We start from the raw sequence: 20,337 nt of genomic DNA, 5'->3' as shown, positions 1-20,337 counted from the left end.
CTCAATGGCGTCTCCCACGCTTCCTTTCTTTCCCCGCGGACGCTGCTCAGCCCTTGAGCCCTGGCTGCGCTCTGCGCGTTCTCCTGTGCGCCTCTCTCGTTGCCGCCGCTCGGTCCTAAACCCCGGCTGTGCTTTACCCTCTCTCTCTTTTTTGTTTTCTGTCGACGCCGCTCGGTCTTCAACCCCCGGCTGCGCCCTGTGCGCTTTACACTCTCTCTTACCCCGTCGACGCTGCTCGGTCTTTTCTGTGCCGTCGGTGAGCTCCAACCGCCGCTGTCCGGGAAGGGTCCGCGCTGTACCTGTTGCCAGTCTGTTGCTGGATTGTCGTGGCTGGAGAACCAAGCCCAGCTCTCAACAGCCTCCCCTGCGATGTTCACTCTCTGCCGGATGACTGGGCAGTTGCTACTGGTCGACGCCCGTGCTTCTGGCCTTGACTTTCTTCCACCGTCCTCCCGGAGCGAATCCTTGGAAGGGAATGCAGAGTTGCAGGTAGATTCGAATCGACCTCGTCGCCACTGTTGAATCCGTGAATCTTAAAGTATGGTGTTCTTCAATAACGAGACGGAGGCTGTAGATTAACAATCAACAGGTGTTTACTGGAGGAGGGTAGTCTAAAGACTAACAGTACAGATGCCTGCTCAAGGCTTATATACAGGTGTGGTCACTGCCGGTACTACAGTATACAGGAGCTGTAAAAGTAGTTCTCTCTTAAAGGTACATACACTACAAATATCTCTAAAATCTACAGGGAGATCAGATACACAAATCTTTAAAAGTTGGAGGACAAGTTTATAAAGTGGTTTAAACATAACTGAGTTTTTTTATAAATGGGGCGTAGAAAACAAAACCATCAGTTCGGCTGCAGTTAGAATAAGTTTTGGGAATCTTACACTAGGAAGGATGTCGGGGCCACAGAGAGGCTGCAGAATAAATTCACTGAGGTTATACATGGATGAGAGGCTTTAGTTATCAGAGAATCGGAGAATAATACAGCACAAAAGGCGGCCATTCGGCCCATCATGCTTGTGCCAGCTCTTTGGGAGAGCTATCCAATTAGTCCCACTCCCTTGCTCTTTCCCCATATCCCGGTAAATGTTTTCCCTTCAAATATTTATCCAACTCGCTTTCGAAAGTTACTCTTGAATCTGCTTCCTCCACACTTTCAGGCAGTGCATTTCAGATCATAATAACTCGCTGGGTAAAGAAATGTTTCCTCATGATGACCTGTCTGCAGTGAAGCGCCTGTTTGAGTTTCTAACTGAGGCGAACTTCTCTTTCCCAGGAGGAGAGACGAGAGAAACTGGGGCACTTCTCATTAGAACAAAGCAGGGTGAGAGGAGATGTGAGCGAGGTGTTTAAACAAAATATCAGAGACACTCCCTGTCCTTCAGGACCTGTGTCCAGGGGAGAAGCTGATGGGTTTATCAGATCATCTTTGGGTTAAATGTTGTGCTCGTGGAGCTGAGCCCCTGGTGTCAGCATGAAACACTCTCCAGTCGGGTACAGCACGGGTCAGATACAGAGTAAACCCATCAGCCGCTCCCCGACACAGATACCGAGGGACAGGGAGTGTCCGGGACAATGACATTTCTCACTCAATAAGGTATAAATTGATCCTGTACCTCTCCCCATTAATCCTGGGCTCCACACGGGGCGAATCCTGCTCCTGTTTCCCTTCCTGTAACAGCACTGAGCTAAACCCAGCCCATAATGAGCAGGGCTCAGGGAGGTTGGTTGCTAGGCACTGCAGTGATGTCATAAAGCAGGGCCATTCAGCCCAGCTGGTCGTCTCCTTGTCCCTTTAAAGGTGGAGAGCCGGGACACCCTGTCTCCAAACACATCCCACCTGTTCATACTGAGAATCCCCGGGGAAGGCCCAAGGCCCAGAGTGTGGAACACAACCAAGGGCGAAAGAGGAGGAGAGAAGGGGAAGTAAATCAAGGAGTCGGGACTGAGGGACACCGAGCTTCAGTTTTAGAGCCTGTAGACTTCAGGAGGGGAAGAGTGAGTTCAGTAGTTTTAGGATCCAGGGAGAGAACAAGGAGCAGGTGGGGAGACTGGTGTGGATTCCAGCACAGTGAGGATGTAGGGGGAGGGAGATTGTGTCGGGCCGTGTATTAGGGGTGTAGGAGGGACAAGAGAGGAAAGGTCAGAGGAGCAATTACTGCAGCAGTGCCCATAAATAGTGAGAGAGAGAGAAGGTGGGGGTTCGAGTGGACCAGGGACAGTCTGTTAAACTCTCTGTTTGCTGTGACCAGTTTTCTTTCGGTTAAAAATGGCCTCCTGTAGCCCAGTGACACAAACAGCCCATTAAACTCCACCAATGGCCTTTGGTCTGGTGAGGTCTCCCTTTGTGAAACATCGGCTGTTGTTAAAGCTTTTCATTCTGACACGCTCACACTGAGAAATGAGCTGCAGAACTGCCGACACCGTCAGCTTTAAGGAGATGTTTCCCTTTGGAGATCGGATTGTCCATTGAGTCTGAATAAATTGATGTTAAAGTAACAAGGCTGCTTTGCCCCGTGACAATAACAGATTATCAGAATATTTCCCATAGGTTAAAATCCAATATTACAGGGGCTCACTGCCCTGGGTGGTTGAAGTGGACCCTGTGATATAATAGAATTTTCTGTCCTAGAAACATAGAAACATAGAAGATAGGAGCAGGAGTAGGCCATTCGGCCCCTCGAGCCTGTTCCGCCATTTAATGAGATCATGGCTGATCATCCAAATTCAGTACCCTGTCTCTGCCTTCTCCCCATATCCCTTGATCCCTTTAGCCTTAAGAAATATATCTAACTCCTTCTTGAATATATTTAATGAATTGACCTCAACTGCCTTCTGTAGTAGAGAATTCCACAGGTTCACCACTCTCTGGGTGAAGAAATTCCTCCTCATCTCTGTCCTAAATGGCTTACCCCTTATCCTTAGACTGTGACCCCTGGTTCTGGACTCCCCCGCCATCGGGAACATCCTTCCTGCATCTAGTCTGTCTAGTCCTGTTAGAATTTTATAAGTTTCAATGAGATCCCCTCTCATTCTTCTAAACTCTAGCGAATATAAGCCTAATCAACTCAACCTCTCTTCATACGTCATTTCTGCCATCCCAGGTATCAGTCTGATGAATCTTCGCTGCACTCCCTCCATGGCAAGAACATCCTTCCACAGATAAGGCGACCAAAACTGCACACAATACTCAAGGTGTGGTCTCATCAAGGCCCTGTACAACTGGAACAAGACATCCTTGTTCCTGTACTCAAACCTTCTCGCTATGAAGGCCAACATACCATTTGCCTTCTTAACCGCCTGCTGCGCCTGCTAAAAGCCGACAAAACCCCTGAACCTGATGGCCGACATCCTATAGTTCTCCAGGAGGTGGCTGCAGAGATAGTGGATGCATTGGTTGTGATCTTCCAAAATTCACTAGATTCTGATAGGTCCCAGTGGAATGGAGCAGGGGTCTACAGGCCAGTTAGCCTGACACCAGTCCTCGGGAAAATGATGAAATCCATTATTAAGGAAGTGGAACAGGGCACTTAGAAAATGATTATATGATTAGGCAGAGTCAACATGGTTTTATAAAAGAGAAATCATGTTTGCATAAAGCTCCAAAGTGGGTTCCAAATCATTAATGCTCTAGATTCTAAGATTGGGAAGTGAAAGCTGTGAAATGGTAGGTTTTAGACCACTTCTGCAGCTTTCACCTATTCACAGCAATCCAGTCATTGAGAACCCGACACACTTACCTGACGTGATAGCCGCTCTCCGGGACCCTCGTTAAAAACCTGGTTAAATGGTAAGTACTTGGGAAAATGGTGCTTAACTACCTTTTAACAAGCTTAAAATATCTAAATTGACTGACCTGCCGCTTGGCGTCGGGTCTGTTCAGGGATGACAGACCCGACACTTAGAAAACTCACAAGGAGGCGGTTCAGAGCGGGATACCAACCCGCTGTCAGTTTTTGTGGTTTTGACAGCGGACTCGCCTCCAAACCCGCACTCTGAGCACCAGCAAAATTCAGCCCTTAGAGAACTGCGTACAGTTCTGGTCGCCATATTATAAATAGGATATAGAGGCACTGGAGAGGGAGGAGAGAAGATTTAGAAGGATGATACCAGAAATGCGAGGGTATACAGATCAGGAAAGGATGAACAGGCTGGGTCTCTTTTCTCTTGAAAAAATGCTGAGGGGTGACCTAATAGAGGTCCTTAAAATTATGAAAAATGTTGTTAGAATGGATACAGAGGGAATGTTTCCACTTGTGGGGAAGAGCAGAAGTAGAGGCCATCAATATAAGATAGTCACCAAGAAATCCAATAGGGAATTCAGAAGAAACTTCTTTACCCAGAGAGTGGTGAGAATGTGGAACTCGCTACCACAGGGAGTGCTTGAAGTGAATAGTATCGATGCATTTAAGGGGAGGCTGGACATGCATATGAGGGAGAAGGAAATAGAGGGTTATGCTGATAGATTTAGATGAGGAAAGACGGGAGGAGGCTCGTGTGGAGCAGAAACACCAGCATGGACTTGTTGGGCTGAATGGCCTGTTTCTGTGCCGTATATCCTGTGTAATCCTGTGTAATTCTAACAATCTCAGTTTTGCAATTTTCAATTCACTATTCCCTGTAAAGCGATTGTTAAAATCTGAGCCAGTGAGTTGTGAGACAAAGGCCTAGAAATTCAGTTGGTTCTGCCAGCCGTTAGTGCCTTAAGAGAAGTGAATTTCGGGCGCTATGCGTGTAGCGTCCGGGCGCAGCGCGATCTGCGCCTCGCCCCAAATTAAGTACACATTTAGCGCCGGCGCAAAGTTTAGCGCGCGCTCACCTGCGCGCGCAGAAAATGACGTCATATCCTCGTGCAACGCCCTTTGCGCGCCCTGATCCAGAACTTCAGTGGGACCGCCCCATTGTGCGGCCGGCGGCCCGCACGCTTGTTTAGTGGAACGCAACAGAGCCGACGCGGGACCCGGGGAGCGTAAATTAAAGGGCACTTACCCTGCACTATAAAGGGCAGCCAGTTTGCAGCAAACACTCTTGTGCAACGGATTTCTGGAGAGAGACCAAGGAAGACAGCTTTCTGGTTTGGGCCAACAGTAGCTCAGGTATTTTTGGCTTCAGGCCAGAGCGTTGCAAGTGGCCTCTTGTATATTTGACTGTTTGGCAGCATATTATGGGGGCTGCATGGGGTGCCAACGCTGAGTTTCAGCGTCATGTCCGTATGGCTCGCAGACGCGGTGTGAGAGGGGCAGCCCTGGCTAGACGCAGAGGGGGCAACAGGTGTCGGCAACATAGGCCTTACCCAGTCTGGGCATACTGCCAGCAGCGCACCTACCTCAACATGAGTGGCGCGCGATGTGTAAAAAGGCTGAGATTCCAAAAGGAGGTGGTTGGAGAGATCTGCCGTCTGCTTCGCAGAGATCTGCGTCCAAAGCTCAGGAGCAGGACGTCTCTGTCGGTGGAGGCGAAGGTGACGGTGGCCTTGAACTTCTATGCCACCGGCTCCTTCCAATCCGCTGCTGGGGACATAGCTAACATATCCCAGTTCGCCGTGCATTGCTGCATCCGCCAGGTGACCGATGCCCTTTTCAGAAGGAGACGCCAATTCATCTCCTTCCCCATGGCCCTGGAGAGGCAGCATCAGCGTGCACTGGGATTTGCAAGATTCGCGGCCTTCCCCTTGGTGCAGTGCGCCATTGACTGTACGCATGTGGCTTTGCGGGCACCTGTGGAGCATGCTGAGGATTACCGCAACCGGAAGGGCTACCATTCCCTCAATGTGCAGCTGGTGTGTGACCACAAGCAGCGCATCCTAGCTGTCAATGCCCGCTTTCCAGGCAGCAGCCACGATGCCTTTATCCTGCGGCAGACAACTGTGCGTGACATATTCGAGGCACAGCCTCCCCCAAGAGGATGGCTTCTCGGGGACAAAGGCTATCCTTTGTGTACCTGGCTCATGACCCCGCTCCGCGCGCCCAGGACCCCTGCTGAAGAGGCATACAACGAGAGTCATCAAGTGAGCAGGAACATAATCGAGCAAACAATTGGCGTCCTCAAGCAGCGGTTCCACGGCCTGGATCGTTCTGGTGGATCTCTGCAGTATTCCCCGGACCGAGTGTCCCAATTCGTCGTTGTTTGCTGCATGCTGCACAACCTGGCTCTCCGCAGGACTCAGGCACTGCCACCTCACGTTGGACCACCACCTCAGGAGGAGGAGCAGGAGGAGCATGAGGAGCAGGAGGAGGAGGAGTACCATCCCAGGAGGGAGCGAGAAGGTCCAAGGGCCGTCCGTCGGCGGCTTATTGAACGGCACTTCTAAGCCCCCTGTCAGGGAATGCCTTGTGGGCATGAAGGAACATGAACGCAGCCGCTCCGCAAGCCCTCAGCCGGCGAAGGCAACAAACACTTACAGCAACAAACATGGACACTGTCTGAATAAAGGGAAATCTTTATTTTAGACCAATGAAACCCCTTCACACATGAAACCCAGAAACATTCAACGGCCCCAAAAAACAGTACATCAAATGACTCACTCCCACAACCTGGGGAGGAATAACTGAACATTTGTTCAAAAATGGCCTTCATCCTCGGCCTTAACCCAAAAAACATCCCCAGAAACAAAACAACCATGGCCAAAAGAAACATAGGCATCGCCATATAAAATAACACTTGGCCACACCGTCTACTTCTTGGGCCGCGAGGGCGAGACCTTGTCGAGCCTTTTGGGGCCCCTGCCCGGCCTGCTGCTCCTCCGCAAGCTCTGCCCAGTGGCTGCTGCGAGGCTGGGGAAAGGCTCCTGAGGGTTAGATGTCCTTCTGGCAGATGCCCTTGGGGGGCGGCCTAGACGGGGTTTGCCCCTCGAGGGTCCGGCTGGTGATTGGCGCAGCTGTGCCTGGCCAACATCATTCGCAGCCGCTTGCCGTTGAGGCGCCACTGGGGGAGTGGCGGTGACGGCTGGAGGAATGTGTGCAATCTGGCGGATGGTCGGCCCTGGCTGGTGATGTGCCATTTTGGCACTCGCACGGGCCCGCACTGCAGCATGCGCACCAATCTGCTGAAGGGCAGCCCGCTGTGCTGCTGCAGCGCGGCGGGTGTCCAGGCGATGCCTGGCTGACGCAGCACGTGTGGCAGCAGTCAGTGCCCCTGTTGCCCTGGTCTGCGACCGCAACAGAGCAGCCACTGTCTGGACGGCATCACTGATCAGCCGGCCACTCGCGGCATGTGAGGCCCCGAACTCGTGCACACTACTAGCCAGGGACTCGATGGCCTCAGGCATCCGTGCCACTACCCTCATCAGCTCGGTGTGCCGGCGATCCGAATCCTGGGCCATTTGATCGAGGTGGCGCACCTCCTCTGAGTTGAAGGTGGCCGGACTGGAGTCCGGACTCTCCCGCTGGGGAGCAGGGGGCAGAGCTGGCCGACCCTTGCCACGTTGCCGGCGGCGACTGGGCCCAGCAACTGCACTCCCCTCCGATCCTTCCCCCCTCTGGGGGGAAGGCCGTGGACCAACCGCAGCCCTCCTGGGTTGCTGGACGCCACTGGTCCCAGCAGCTCCACTCCCCTCCGACACTTCCTCCAGGCTCTCCTCCAGGGAAGACGTGTCCACTACTTCGGCATCTGCAGCCGCACCTGACTGCTGCCCTGATGGTCCGCCTTCCTGTTCCTCCGCCTCCTCCTCCTCGGAGGGGCTGTCACTGGCAGCTTCAGGGAGCTCCTCGTCACCAGCTGAAAGCAGGAAGGCACAAGAGTAGCTTTAGAGTGAGGAGAGGGCGTCAGCGAGGGAGGCATGACTGGTGGCATTCAGCGCATTGGTCGGACAATGGCAAAGGAGGTAGATCGGATGCGCAAGTGCGACGAGAGAGGTCCAAAAGGTGATGTCCATACCATTGTGGCCCAGAAGAGGGTCGGCATCTCCACAGGCGACGGGCCCAATCACCCGGGGTCCCATGAGGCGACTCACGCGCTCCTCCAGGGGAGTGAGCTCCTGGATCTGGGGGCGGCCTCCCCCGGTCTGCTCCTGGTGCCTTCGGTTGTTGGCAAGTTTAGCCTGCAAGAGAAAGGACGGCCTGTAAGTACGGTGTGTAGCCCTGATGTGGTGTGCACTGCCTCCCATGGTGGAATAGCTTGGCCAGTGTGTAGCCCTGATGTGGTGTGTGCTGCCTCCCATGGTGGAATAGCTTGGCCAGTGTGTAGCCCTGATGTGGTGTGCGCTGCCTCCCATGGTGGAATAGCTTGGCCAGTGTGTAGCCCTGATGTGGTGTGCGCTGCCTCCCATGGTGGAATAGCTTGGCCAGTGTGTAGCCCTGATGTGGTGTGCACTGCCTCCCATGGTGTAAAGTGCAGAATGTACAATTGATGTTCATGACTGTGCCATAGCTGCTGGCTGAGGGCTGGCCATTAGGGCTTTCAGGTCCCTTTGCCCATCATGTCAGGTGTACATGCAAGGATGAGGAGGAGACTGGAAAGGGTACTCACCCTGACAATCCTGGTCAGGTCATTAAACTTCTTCCGGCATTGGACATTGTCCCTGGGGGCATCGCCGGTGGCCGACACCCAGCGGGCGACCTCCCTCCAGGCTTTCCTATAGACGCTAGTTGGAGGCTTCCTGCCAGTGTCCGGGAACAAGATGTGCTGTCTCTTCTCCAAGGCCCTCACCATCACCTTCAAGTCATGGGCTGAGAAGCGCAGGGCACGCTCACGGGCCTTCTGTACCATTGCCATGGCTCCTTCTGATTACCAGCAGTGTTCAGGCCTAGCTGGAAGGCTGCAGCTTGCAGGCCGTTGCAGCAGAGCAAGTCGACCCTTCCCCCTTTAAGAGCTGGCCGGCGCCACGGTGTCTGCTGTCAATCAAGAAATGACCGCACCTGCGCTGCGCCCGGCCTCGGCGCTATCCCTCTGCACCGCCGGCTTAGCGCCTAAAGATAGGCGTGCAACGCCAGTTTTAGCGCTCAAGCAACCTCTTAGGGCGAAGCTACTGAATATCGGCGAAGTGCCATCGACTTTGCGCCGGGCGCAAACTTTAGCGCCCGCCCGACTTTACCGCCCCAAAAGTGGCTATACTGAATTTCTAGGCCAAAGAGCCTTGTGTCCAATAAGGGGAATAAAGGCGCACAGCCTCCCCTGGCCCCGGGCCCTGAACAAGGGACTGGAGAAACTCGCTGCCCTGCGGATCAGACAATCAGCTGGTGCTAGTCCCGCCCCTTGGGCTCCCCGATTGGCTGGAGGACCCGCCGCCGGCTCGCTCCTCCAGCCCCGCCCCACTCGCTCCCTATTGGTCGGAAGCTCCCGTCAATCATGCCGTGGGCCCAGGTCGTGTGTCCCTCACTGGGTGGAGCTGCAGATCAGCGGGAGCGGGGTCGGGAGATTAATAAACTGCGGGTAGGCCGCGCTGCAGGGTTTATAAAGTTGGTGGAGGGAGCGGGTTAATGAACCCCGGGGGGACGCGGGCTGCACACACCCCAAGTGCGGCCCCAGGCCCCATTATTAAAACACTCAACATTATCCGCTTCACAAACACCCGGGGTGGGCCTCAGGCCCCGAACAAGAGCCTCCGGGCCGGGTGTTTGTCCCGAGCAGGGCGGCAGCTGCGGGGCTTGCTCCCGGTGATAGGCCCGGGGTAACGGCTGCCATCTTGAGAGGTTCAGGGGGCAGCAGGGCGCATGCGTGGCCCCCTTGGCCAGGAACCAGGAGGAGAGAATCTTGTCAATTTCTATCCTGGACTCACAGTGATGGCTTTTGTAAACTCCTTTTAGAGGCTGTGAGTAGGGCAGCATTTACACACCGCAAACTCAAACCAAACATCACATCAAGATCTGACAGAGTCACTCCATTCATCAGGACCCGAATATCATCGGCCTCTGAATGTGGAAGGAGAAATGTTTGTTCTGTCTGTGGGAAAAGATTTCAAACATCAGTGTGACTGGAAAAGCACCGAGACACACACACCCGAGTGAGAGTGTTCCGGTGCACTGACTGTGGAAAGAGCTTTAACCAGTTACACAGCCTGAAAAAACATCGCACCATTCACAGTGGGGAGAAACTGTACACATGTTCTGTGTGTGGACGAGGCTTCAACTGATCGTCCAAACTGGAGAGACACAAGGACACCCGCACCATGGAGAAACCATGGAAATGTGGGGACTGTGGGAAGGGTTTCAATTACCCATACTGTAACGATCAATAACATGTCATTCTATAGTGGACACTAGGTGGAGCCGTAGAGCTGTGTAGAGCTGTATATAAGACTACACTACCCAGCTGTATATATATTAAGACTAGGCTACCCACAAGGCAGCAGTCAAGATGGAAGCCTCTACAGATACTGTACCAGTCCACATGTGCTCAATAAAGTAACTAGCAAAAGCTAGCTGTGTTCATAATAAGAATGTCTATTTATTAATGAACATAACATGGTACCAGGGTGGTGAAGATCTGCTGAAAATTGTGAAAATCGACATGGAGAATTTTAAGCCACCAGAGCGTTTGAATCTCGAGGGAAATGTCGACTACAATTGGTGGATTTTTAAACAACAATTCGAACTCTACATTGCAGCCATCGGATTCGGTATGAAGCCAGATGCAAGGAAGATAGCGTTGCTGCTTATGGTTGCAGGCTCACGGGCGATAGAGGTATTTAATACATTTGTATTTAATCCAGAGGAGAAGAGAGAAAAATTAGAAGATGTGCTAAAAAAATTTGATGCGCATTTCTCTCCCAAAAAGAATGAGACGTATGAGAGGTACATCTTCCGTTCTCAGACACAGCAGCAAAATGAGACTTTTGATAGCTTTATGACTGATCTGAAACTGAAAGCACAGACATGTAATTTCTCTGAGCTGAAAGCATCCATGATTCGTGACCAGATTGTGTTTGGTATTCATGATAAAAAAGTTAGGGAATGTCTGTTGAGAGAAACCGAACTAAATTTGGAAAATGCGGTGAAAATATGCCAAGCCAGCGAGCTAGCTCGAAAGCACGTGAAGACTTTCAGTGAAATCAATAATGATGCGATTGTAACGAGTGATAATGCTGCTGTCGGTGCTGTGTCCTATAAGGGGAATAAACATGGGCAGAACAGAAATGAAAAGCAATCGGAGGATGAAATTTTTAATTGTAAATGCTGTGGTTACAAACACCAGTTAAGACAATGCCCAGCGTTTGGAAAAATGTGCACAAAGTGTAATGGAAAGAATCACTTTGCCAAACAATGCTTTTCAAAAGTACAAACTAAGAAAGGGCAACGAGTTAATGTAATTGAGGACACTGATTTAAGTGAGACATTTTTTGTAGGAATGGTGTCATGTGGCAATATCAAAAAGGATACAGAAAATGTGCAGCCCTCAGAAATGGACAATGCTGAACATAAAGTTAATGCAGTAAAAGAGGACAAATGGATGATCCCACTGCAGGTAAATGGAGCATTAGTTACCTTGAAACTAGACACTGGGGCAAAAGCAAACTTAATCAGTATGAGTGACATTAACAATATGAAAGAAAAGCCCAAAATACAGAAAAAGTCAGTACTACTGAAGGACTATAATGGACAGAAAATAGATAGCTTAGGTGTATGCAGACTTAAAGTGACAGTCAAAGACAAAGTGCATCATCTCATGTTTTCTGTTGTGGCTGAATGACTTGATTCGATACTAGGTGACAAAGCTTGTGAAGACTTAGAACTGGTCAAGAGAGTCTACCGTATAAACTGTGCCATAAGCAGACCAGATGACTCAGGTGATGAAGCAGAGAGCCCATCAAGGATGAAAAGGCCAAAGGTATCCATGTCTTCAAAAAGCCTAGTTTCTCCAAGAAGAAAGAAAAAGACTTTAAGGTCAAAGAGAAGCCAAAGGAAGAAAAACACAAAGAGGAAAAACACAAGGAGAAAAAGTCCAAAGATATAACCGCAGCAGATGTTGTTAAGCAGTGGAAAGAGAAAAAGAAAAAGAAGAAGCCTGCACCAGAGCAGGAAGCAGTTCCGGTGGATACTCCTTCTTCCCTCAGGCCAATCTTTGGTGTTCCATTAGCCGAGGCTGCTGAGAGGACTATGCTGTAGGATTGAGGATCCAGATGCATGGAACAGGAAAGCTACAGTTCTTGAGGAAGTAGGACCAAGGTCATACACTGTTAGAACTGAGGAAGGACAGATTCTCAGGAGGAACCGCCGTTCCCTCCTAAAAACACAAGAGACTATTCAAGACCAGATTGATGACAATGCCACAACTGTATCTTGTCATTCACCGCCAGAACAATCTCATGAAGACACATCAGACTTACCCGTGTTGAGAAGATCCACACGTGAAGTAAAAAAGCCTGATAGACTTAATCTTTGAGTACAATGTAAAGCTTTGAAAATGTGTTGACTGTTTTGAAAATGTTTATGTTTATAGTGCACTAACAAAAGTGTTACTGATATTATCTTTATTGTTTTCTTGAAAGTTGATTGATATTGATTTTGTTAAACCTCAAAGAAAGGGGGATGTAACGATCAATAACATGTCATTCTATAGTGGACACTAGGTGGAGCCGTAGAGCTGTGTAGAGCTGTATATAAGACTACACTACCCAGCTGTATATATATTAAGACGAGGCTACCCACAAGGCAGCAGTCAAGATGGAAGCCTCTACAGATACTGTACCAGTCCACATGTGCTCAATAAAGTAACTAGCAAAAGCTAGCTGTGTTCATAATAAGAATGTCTATTTATTAATGAACATAACATGGTACCAGGGTGGTGAAGATCTGCTGAAAATTGTGAAAATCGACATGGAGAATTTTAAGCCACCAGAGCGTTTGAATCTCGAGGGAAATGTCGACTACAATTGGTGGATTTTTAAACAACAATTCGAACTCTACATTGCAGCCATCGGATTCAGTATGAAGCCAGATGCAAGGAAGATAGCGTTGCTGCTTATGGTTGCAGGCTCACGGGCGATAGAGGTATTTAATACATTTGTATTTAATCCAGAGGAGAAGAGAGAAAAATTAGAAGATGTGCTAAAAAAATTTGATGCGCATTTCTCTCCCAAAAAGAATGAGACGTATGAGAGGTACATCTTCCGTTCTCAGACACAGCAGCAAAATGAGACTTTTGATAGCTTTATGACTGATCTGAAACTGAAAGCACAGACATGTAATTTCTCTGAGCTGAAAGCATCCATGATTCGTGACCAGATTGTGTTTGGTATTCATGATAAAAAAGTTAGGGAATGTCTGTTGAGAGAAACCGAACTAAATTTGGAAAATGCGGTGAAAATATGCCAAGCCAGCGAGCTAGCTCGAAAGCACGTGAAGACTTTCAGTGAAATCAATAATGATGCGATTGTAACGAGTGATAATGCTGCTGTCGGTGCTGTGTCCTATAAGGGGAATAAACATGGGCAGAACAGAAATGAAAAGCAATCGGAGGATGAAATTTTTAATTGTAAATGCTGTGGTTACAAACACCAGTTAAGACAATGCCCAGCGTTTGGAAAAATGTGCACAAAGTGTAATGGAAAGAATCACTTTGCCAAACAATGCTTTTCAAAAGTACAAACTAAGAAAGGGCAACGAGTTAATGTAATTGAGGACACTGATTTAAGTGAGACATTTTTTGTAGGAATGGTGTCATGTGACAATATCAAAAAGGATACAGAAAATGTGCAGCCCTCAGAAATGGACAATGCTGAACATAAAGTTAATGCAGTAAAAGAGGACAAATGGATGATCCCACTGCAGGTAAATGGAGCATTAGTTACCTTGAAACTAGACACTGGGGCAAAAGCAAACTTAATCAGTATGAGTGACATTAACAATATGAAAGAAAAGCCCAAAATACAGAAAAAGTCAGTACTACTGAAGGACTATAATGGACAGAAAATAGATAGCTTAGGTGTATGCAGACTTAAAGTGACAGTCAAAGACAAAGTGCATCATCTCATGTTTTCTGTTGTGGCTGAATGACTTGATTCGATACTAGGTGACAAAGCTTGTGAAGACTTAGAACTGGTCAAGAGAGTCTACCGTATAAACTGTGCCATAAGCAGACCAGATGACTCAGGTGATGAAGCAGAGAGCCCATCAAGGATGAAAAGGCCAAAGGTATCCATGTCTTCAAAAAGCCTAGTTTCTCCAAGAAGAAAGAAAAAGACTTTAAGGTCAAAGAGAAGCCAAAGGAAGAAAAACACAAAGAGGAAAAACACAAGGAGAAAAAGTCCAAAGATATAACCGCAGCAGATGTTGTTAAGCAGTGGAAAGAGAAAAAGAAAAAGAAGAAGCCTGCACCAGAGCAGGAAGCAGTTCCGGTGGATACTCCTTCTTTCCTCAGGCCAATCTTTGGTGTTCCATTAGCCGAGGCTGCTGAGAGGACTATGCTGTAGGATTGAGGATCCAGATGCATGGAACAGGAAAGCTACAGTTCTTGAGGAAGTAGGACCAAGGTCATACACTGTTAGAACTGAGGAAGGACAGATTCTCAGGAGGAACCGCCGTTCCCTCCTAAAAACACAAGAGACTATTCAAGACCAGATTGATGACAATGCCACAACTGTATCTTGTCATTCACCGCCAGAACAATCTCATGAAGACACATCAGACTTACCCGTGTTGAGAAGATCCACACGTGAAGTAAAAAAGCCTGATAGACTTAATCTTTGAGTACAATGTAAAGCTTTGAAAATGTGTTGACTGTTTTGAAAATGTTTATGTTTATAGTGCACTAACAAAAGTGTTACTGATATTATCTTTATTGTTTTCTTGAAAGTTGATTGATATTGATTTTGTTAAACCTCAAAGAAAGGGGGATGTAACGATCAATAACATGTCATTCTATAGTGGACACTAGGTGGAGCCGTAGAGCTGTGTAGAGCTGTATATAAGACTACACTACCCAGCTGTATATATATTAAGACGAGGCTACCCACAAGGCAGCAGTCAAGATGGAAGCCTCTACAGATACTGTACCAGTCCACATGTGCTCAATAAAGTAACTAGCAAAAGCTAGCTGTGTTCATAATAAGAATGTCTATTTATTAATGAACATAACACATACCAGCTGGAAACTCATCGACGCAGTCACACTGGGGAGAGGCCATTTACCTGCTCCGTTTGTGGGAAGGGATTCACTCAGTTATCCCACTTGCTGACACACCAGCGAGTTCACACTGGGGAGAGACCATTCACCTGCTCTGTGTGTGGGAAGGGATTCACTCAGTCATCCGACCTATTGATACACCGCCGAGTTCACACTGGGGAGAGGCCATTCACTTGCTCCGTATGTGAGAAGGGATTCACTCTGGTAGGCAACCTGCTGAGACATCAACGAGTTCACACTGGGGAGAGACCGTTCATCTGCTCCCTGTGTGGGAAGGGATTCCCCCAGTTATCCAACCTGCTGAGACACCAGCGAGTTCACAAGTGACTGCAGGGGTTGGATTCTGCTGTTATTGCTGCTGTTAATCACATCCAGGCCTGAACCATGTTCATTCTGACAGTTGGGGTTTGTTTCTGCGGATGTTAATAACCACTATAACTGGGCTGGAGTTTAATATTCTGGATATATATGTGAAATAAATCAGTTTTGTTTTAAACACATTGTTGTAGATTTTTGTCTTTCCCACCAATGTGTTTAGCATCACCTGGTTGGAAACCAGAAAGGACAATCTGGGGGAGGATCGTACGGCAGGGACAGAACTTCAGCCTGGACACAGTCCTTCAGGGCCACACTGAGAGGGGCAAACGGCACTTTGGTCTCTATCGTCTTCTCAGGTGAATTTCTCACGTGTGTTCAGGATGATTTTCTGCAACAATATGTCCTAGAACCAACAAGGGGGCAGGCCATATTAGATTTAGGAATGTACCAGATTTAGTGAACAGCCTCACGGTGCGTGAACATTTATCTAACAGCGATCATAACATGATCGAGTTCCACATTATGTTTGCAAGGGAGAAATGCGAAACAGCTACTAAGATTCTAGTGTTAGTTCAGGGCAACTTCAACAGGATGAGACAGAGACTGTCCACAGTAAACTGGGGAAATCTGTTAATGGGTAAAACAACAGAAGATCAGAGGGAGATGTTCAAAAAATAATTTACGGTGATACAGAAGCAGCTTCTACCCCCGAGGGGCAAGCGCTCTACATACCAAAAAACCCCAGCCATGGACGACTAAAGAGAGAAGGGACAACATCAAACTAAAAGAACAAGTACACAGAAATACAATAAATAGCACAAATCCTGGTGATTGGGAGAAATACAAAGAACAACAAAGGGTGACAATTGATGCGCTATCAATTACTCAAAGACTGAGGTTAAGCGAGTAACTAACAGGCTTTTAGTAACAAGAGAATGAAGGTGTGCCTCGAGTGGTCGACCAGTCCAGAATACAGAGGGACTGTGGAGCAGTCACCTTTATACCTGGACTCATGGGAGGAGTCAGCCGAGGCATGTACAGACATGTCCACAGTGGAATACAAACAGTGGTTTACCACAACAAACAGATAGTAAGAGCTACAAAAAGGGAGTATGAAAAGAAACTTGTGAGGATTATCAAAATCAACACAATTTTTATTACAATTACATTAGGAAAAAGAGGGTGGTCATGAGCAATGTGGGCCCCTTGAAAACTGATAATGGTGATATTGTAAATGAAAATAAGGAAAAGGCGGCCATGTTGAATAATTATTTTGTGTCAGTATTTACAGTAGAGGAAGAGGATAGCAGGCCGGACATCCCAAGGAAACTAATATTGAATCAGGGATGGGGACTCACCAAAATAACAGTAATGAAGAAAATAATGGCACTAAAGAGTAACAAATCCCCAGGACCAGATGGTTTCCAAGCCAGGATTTTAAAGGAAGTAGGTGAGAACATTGCAGTTGCCCAAACTATAATCTTCCAAAGTTCTCTCGATTTGGTAACCATTTTGTCAGATTGCAAAATTGCGCATGTCACTCCGCTATTTGAGAAAGGTGAGAGAGGGAAACCAGGGAATTAGAGACCAGTTAGCCTAACATCTGTTGTCGGGAAATTACTAGAGTCTGTAATTAGGGACAGGGTGACTGAACACCTTGAACATTTTCAGTTGATCAGAGAGAGCCAGCATGGATTTGTGAAAGGTCGGTCATGCCTGACAAACCTGATTGAATTTTTTGAAGAGGTGACTGAAGTAGTTGACATGGGAATGTCTATGGATGTTATTTATATGGACTTATAAGGGACTTTATTAAATGCCTCCTGTAAGAGTCTGTTAGCTAAAGTTGAAGCCCATGGAACTGAAGGCAAATTAGTGACCTGGTTAGGAAATTGGCTGAGTAGCGGGAGACAGAGAGTGGGGATAATGGGCAGGGACTCTAATTGGCAGGATGTGACTAACGCTGTCCGGCAAGGATCTATGTTGGGGCCTCAACTATTCACCGTATTTATTAATGACTTAGATGATGGGATAGAAAGCCACATATCCAAGTTGCCGATGAAACAAAGATAGGTGGCATTGTAAGCAGTGTAGATGGAAGCATATAATTACAAAGAGATATTAATTGATTAAGTGAATGAGCAAAACTGGCAAATGGATTTCAATGTAGGCAAATGTGAGGTCATCCACTTTAGACCTAAAAAGGATAGAACAGAGTACTTTCTAAATGGTGAAAAGCTAGAAACAGTGGAGGTCCAACGAGACTTGGGGATCCAGGTACATAGATCATTAAAATGTCATGAACAGGTACAGGAAATAATCAAAAAGGCTAATGGAATGCTGGCCTTTATATCTCGAGGACTAGAATACAAGTGGGTAGAAGTTACACTACAGCTATACAAAGCCCTGGTTAGACCACACCTGGGGTACTGAGAGCAGTTCTGGGCACCACACCTTGGGAAGGATATGTTGGCCTTGGGAGGAGTGCAGCGTAGGTTTACCAGAATGATACCTGGACTTCAGGGGTTAAATTACAAGGAGAGATTAAACAAATTCGGGTTGTATTTCCTGGAAATTTAGAAGGTTAAGAGGTGATTTGATTGAAGTTTTCAGGATATTAAGGGGAACTGATAGAGAGAATCTATTTCTGCTGGCTGGGGAGTCTGGGACTACGGGGCAGAATGTAAAAATTAGAGCCAGACCTCTCAGGAGTGAAGTTAGGAAATACTTCTACACACAAAGGGTGTTAGAAGTTTGGAACCCTCTTCCACAAACAGCAGTTGATGCTAGATCAATGGTTACTTTTAAATCTGTGATTGATAGATTTTTGTTAACCACACGTATTAAGGGATATGGGGCAAAGATGGGTATATGGAGTTAGGTCGCAGATCAGCCATGATCTCATTGAATGGCAGAGCAGGCTTGAGGGGCTGAATGGTCTACTCCTGTTCCTATGTTGTCAAGCTCTGGAATTCCCTCCCTAAACCTCTCCGCCTCTCTTTCCACCTTTAAGATGCTCCTTAAAACCTACCTCTTTGAGCAAGATTGTGGTTACCTGCCTGAATATCTCCTTATATGACTCACTGTCAAATATTGTTTGAAAACATTACTGTGAAGCAACATGGGATGTTTTACTACATTAAAGGCACTATATAAATGCAAGTTGTTGTTGTTGTCTGTGACACCAAATCCAGTGATGACTTAAACTTTGAGACCAAATCCATGGACCACTTACACTGAGACACCAAATCCAGGGACCACTTACACTGAGACACCAAATCCAGGGACCACTTACACTGAGACTCCAAATCCAGGGACCACTTACACTGAGACACCAAATCCAGGGACCACTTACACTGAGACACCAAATCCAGGGACCACTTACACTGAGACACCAAATCCAGGGACCACTTACACTGAGACACCAAATCCAGGGACCACTTACAGTGAGACACCAAATCCAGGGACCACTTACACTGAGACACCAAATCCAGGGACCACTTACACTGAGACACCAAATCCAGGGACCACTTACACTGAGACACCAAATCCAGGGACCATTTACACTGAGGCTATAAATGGGAATCAGAGAGCCTCAGTGTGGGGAATGGTCATGGTGGTGAAACCAGCTCCAGTGAGGGTGAAAGGCGGGTAATGGAGGAAGATATGATGGTGGAATCAGTTGGCGACTGGTGGGGCCTGGTGACAGGTTATTGTCAGAAACCCTTTTCAGGCAGGCCGATGATTGGATGTAACCAGAGCAACACCTGGATCCACCTGTTCGTGTCCTGAAATCCAAAAGTCTAATGTCCCTTATATCATTTTCTGTGGAAAATGTCGAGATGTGAAAGGGAGAAAATCGGGCTCGGGCCAGAAGGAAGATTCCTTGAATGAACAATTCACGAGGCTGTTTTGTGACTCGTCTGCGTGAGGTTAAAAAAATGAATGAAAAAGGACGCATCTAGTCACACAGGCGTTGTCAATAGTGGTTACTAACCTTAATCACTATCTCGTAAGCCTAATATCCTATTGACTACCCCAAACCACTAACCCCAATCTTAACCAATAACCACTGGCCCCAACCACTAACCCCAATCTTAACCAATAACCACTAGCCCCAACCACTAACCCCAATCTTAACCAATAACCACATCCACAACCACTAACCCCAATCCTAACCAATAACCACTAGCCCCAACCACTAACCCCTAAACCTACACCCTAACCCCAGCCCCTAACCAAGGATTATTGACAGGGATCAATAGAGGAGCTAAAGACCTGATAAAGGAAGTAGTTGAAACAATTATCTCGATTAAAGAAATAGTGCAAGGTATGTTAGTAACAAGAGATTAAATCAACGAGACCATCCAGCTCAGAAATTACTATTACAAAGATTGGAACATTTCAAAGACTATCACATGCAGTACGTGTGGAGGAGTTTTACTAAATCGGATCCAAAAAAGTGATAATTAATACAGCAAATAACAGATTTCAACTCTTATGCAAGATATTTCTATAAAGGGGTGGTTCAAAGGAATTTCAGATGAGTGTAAAGTGAGACAGTACAGTTCAGTCTATGACACCCACAAGCCATGTACACAAATGGAACAAGTTTGGGGTTTGATGTGGTAGAAGGTGAACTAGATGAGAACTGAAATAATCCAGAGTAAGAAAAGGCCCAAAAATGGAACACTCGGTATCAGAACATCAATTAGACTCCTCTTATCATGCAGAAATTAAATATTTGACACACTGTACAATAGCAAAATACTGCAGATGCTGGAAATCCGAAAAAACAACAGAAAATGCTGGAAAAATTCAGCAGGCCAAGCAACATCCGTGGAGAGAAAATAGAGTCAACGTTTTGGGTGAACCCTTTGTCAAGACTATAGAAGCACAGGAAATGAAATAGATTAAGAGGCCAGGCTGGGAGAGAACAAAAGAGAAGTGAAG

The 20,337-nt window shown here is 47.4% G+C and overlaps 1 protein-coding gene across 4 annotated transcripts in view; it reads left to right on the top strand.

The window, feature by feature from the left end:
* The window catches only part of LOC147119339 (uncharacterized), a 91,855-nt gene that overhangs the window by 14,447 nt on the left and 57,071 nt on the right, over positions 1 to 20,337 (top strand). Inside the window, exons 2-3 of one of the 4 annotated variants that reach the window (XM_085984974.1) lie at positions 15,048 to 15,353; positions 18,079 to 18,095. In XM_085984974.1, the coding sequence (XP_085841100.1) occupies positions 15,048 to 15,353; positions 18,079 to 18,095 (323 nt within the window). Of the gene's footprint in view, positions 1 to 15,027; positions 18,605 to 20,337 lie in introns of those variants that run through there. The other 3 variants (XM_085984975.1, XM_085984978.1, XM_085984977.1) reach the window with 3 other exon arrangements.

The sequence above is a fragment of the Somniosus microcephalus genome, chromosome 4, assembly GCF_052327205.1.
Source record: "Somniosus microcephalus isolate GS21.2 chromosome 4, FLI_Smic_1.0, whole genome shotgun sequence".
Taxonomy (NCBI): domain Eukaryota; kingdom Metazoa; phylum Chordata; class Chondrichthyes; order Squaliformes; family Somniosidae; genus Somniosus; species Somniosus microcephalus.
The sequence above is the reverse complement of the archived record's forward strand: the minus strand, read 5'-3'. Positions and strand labels throughout refer to the sequence as shown.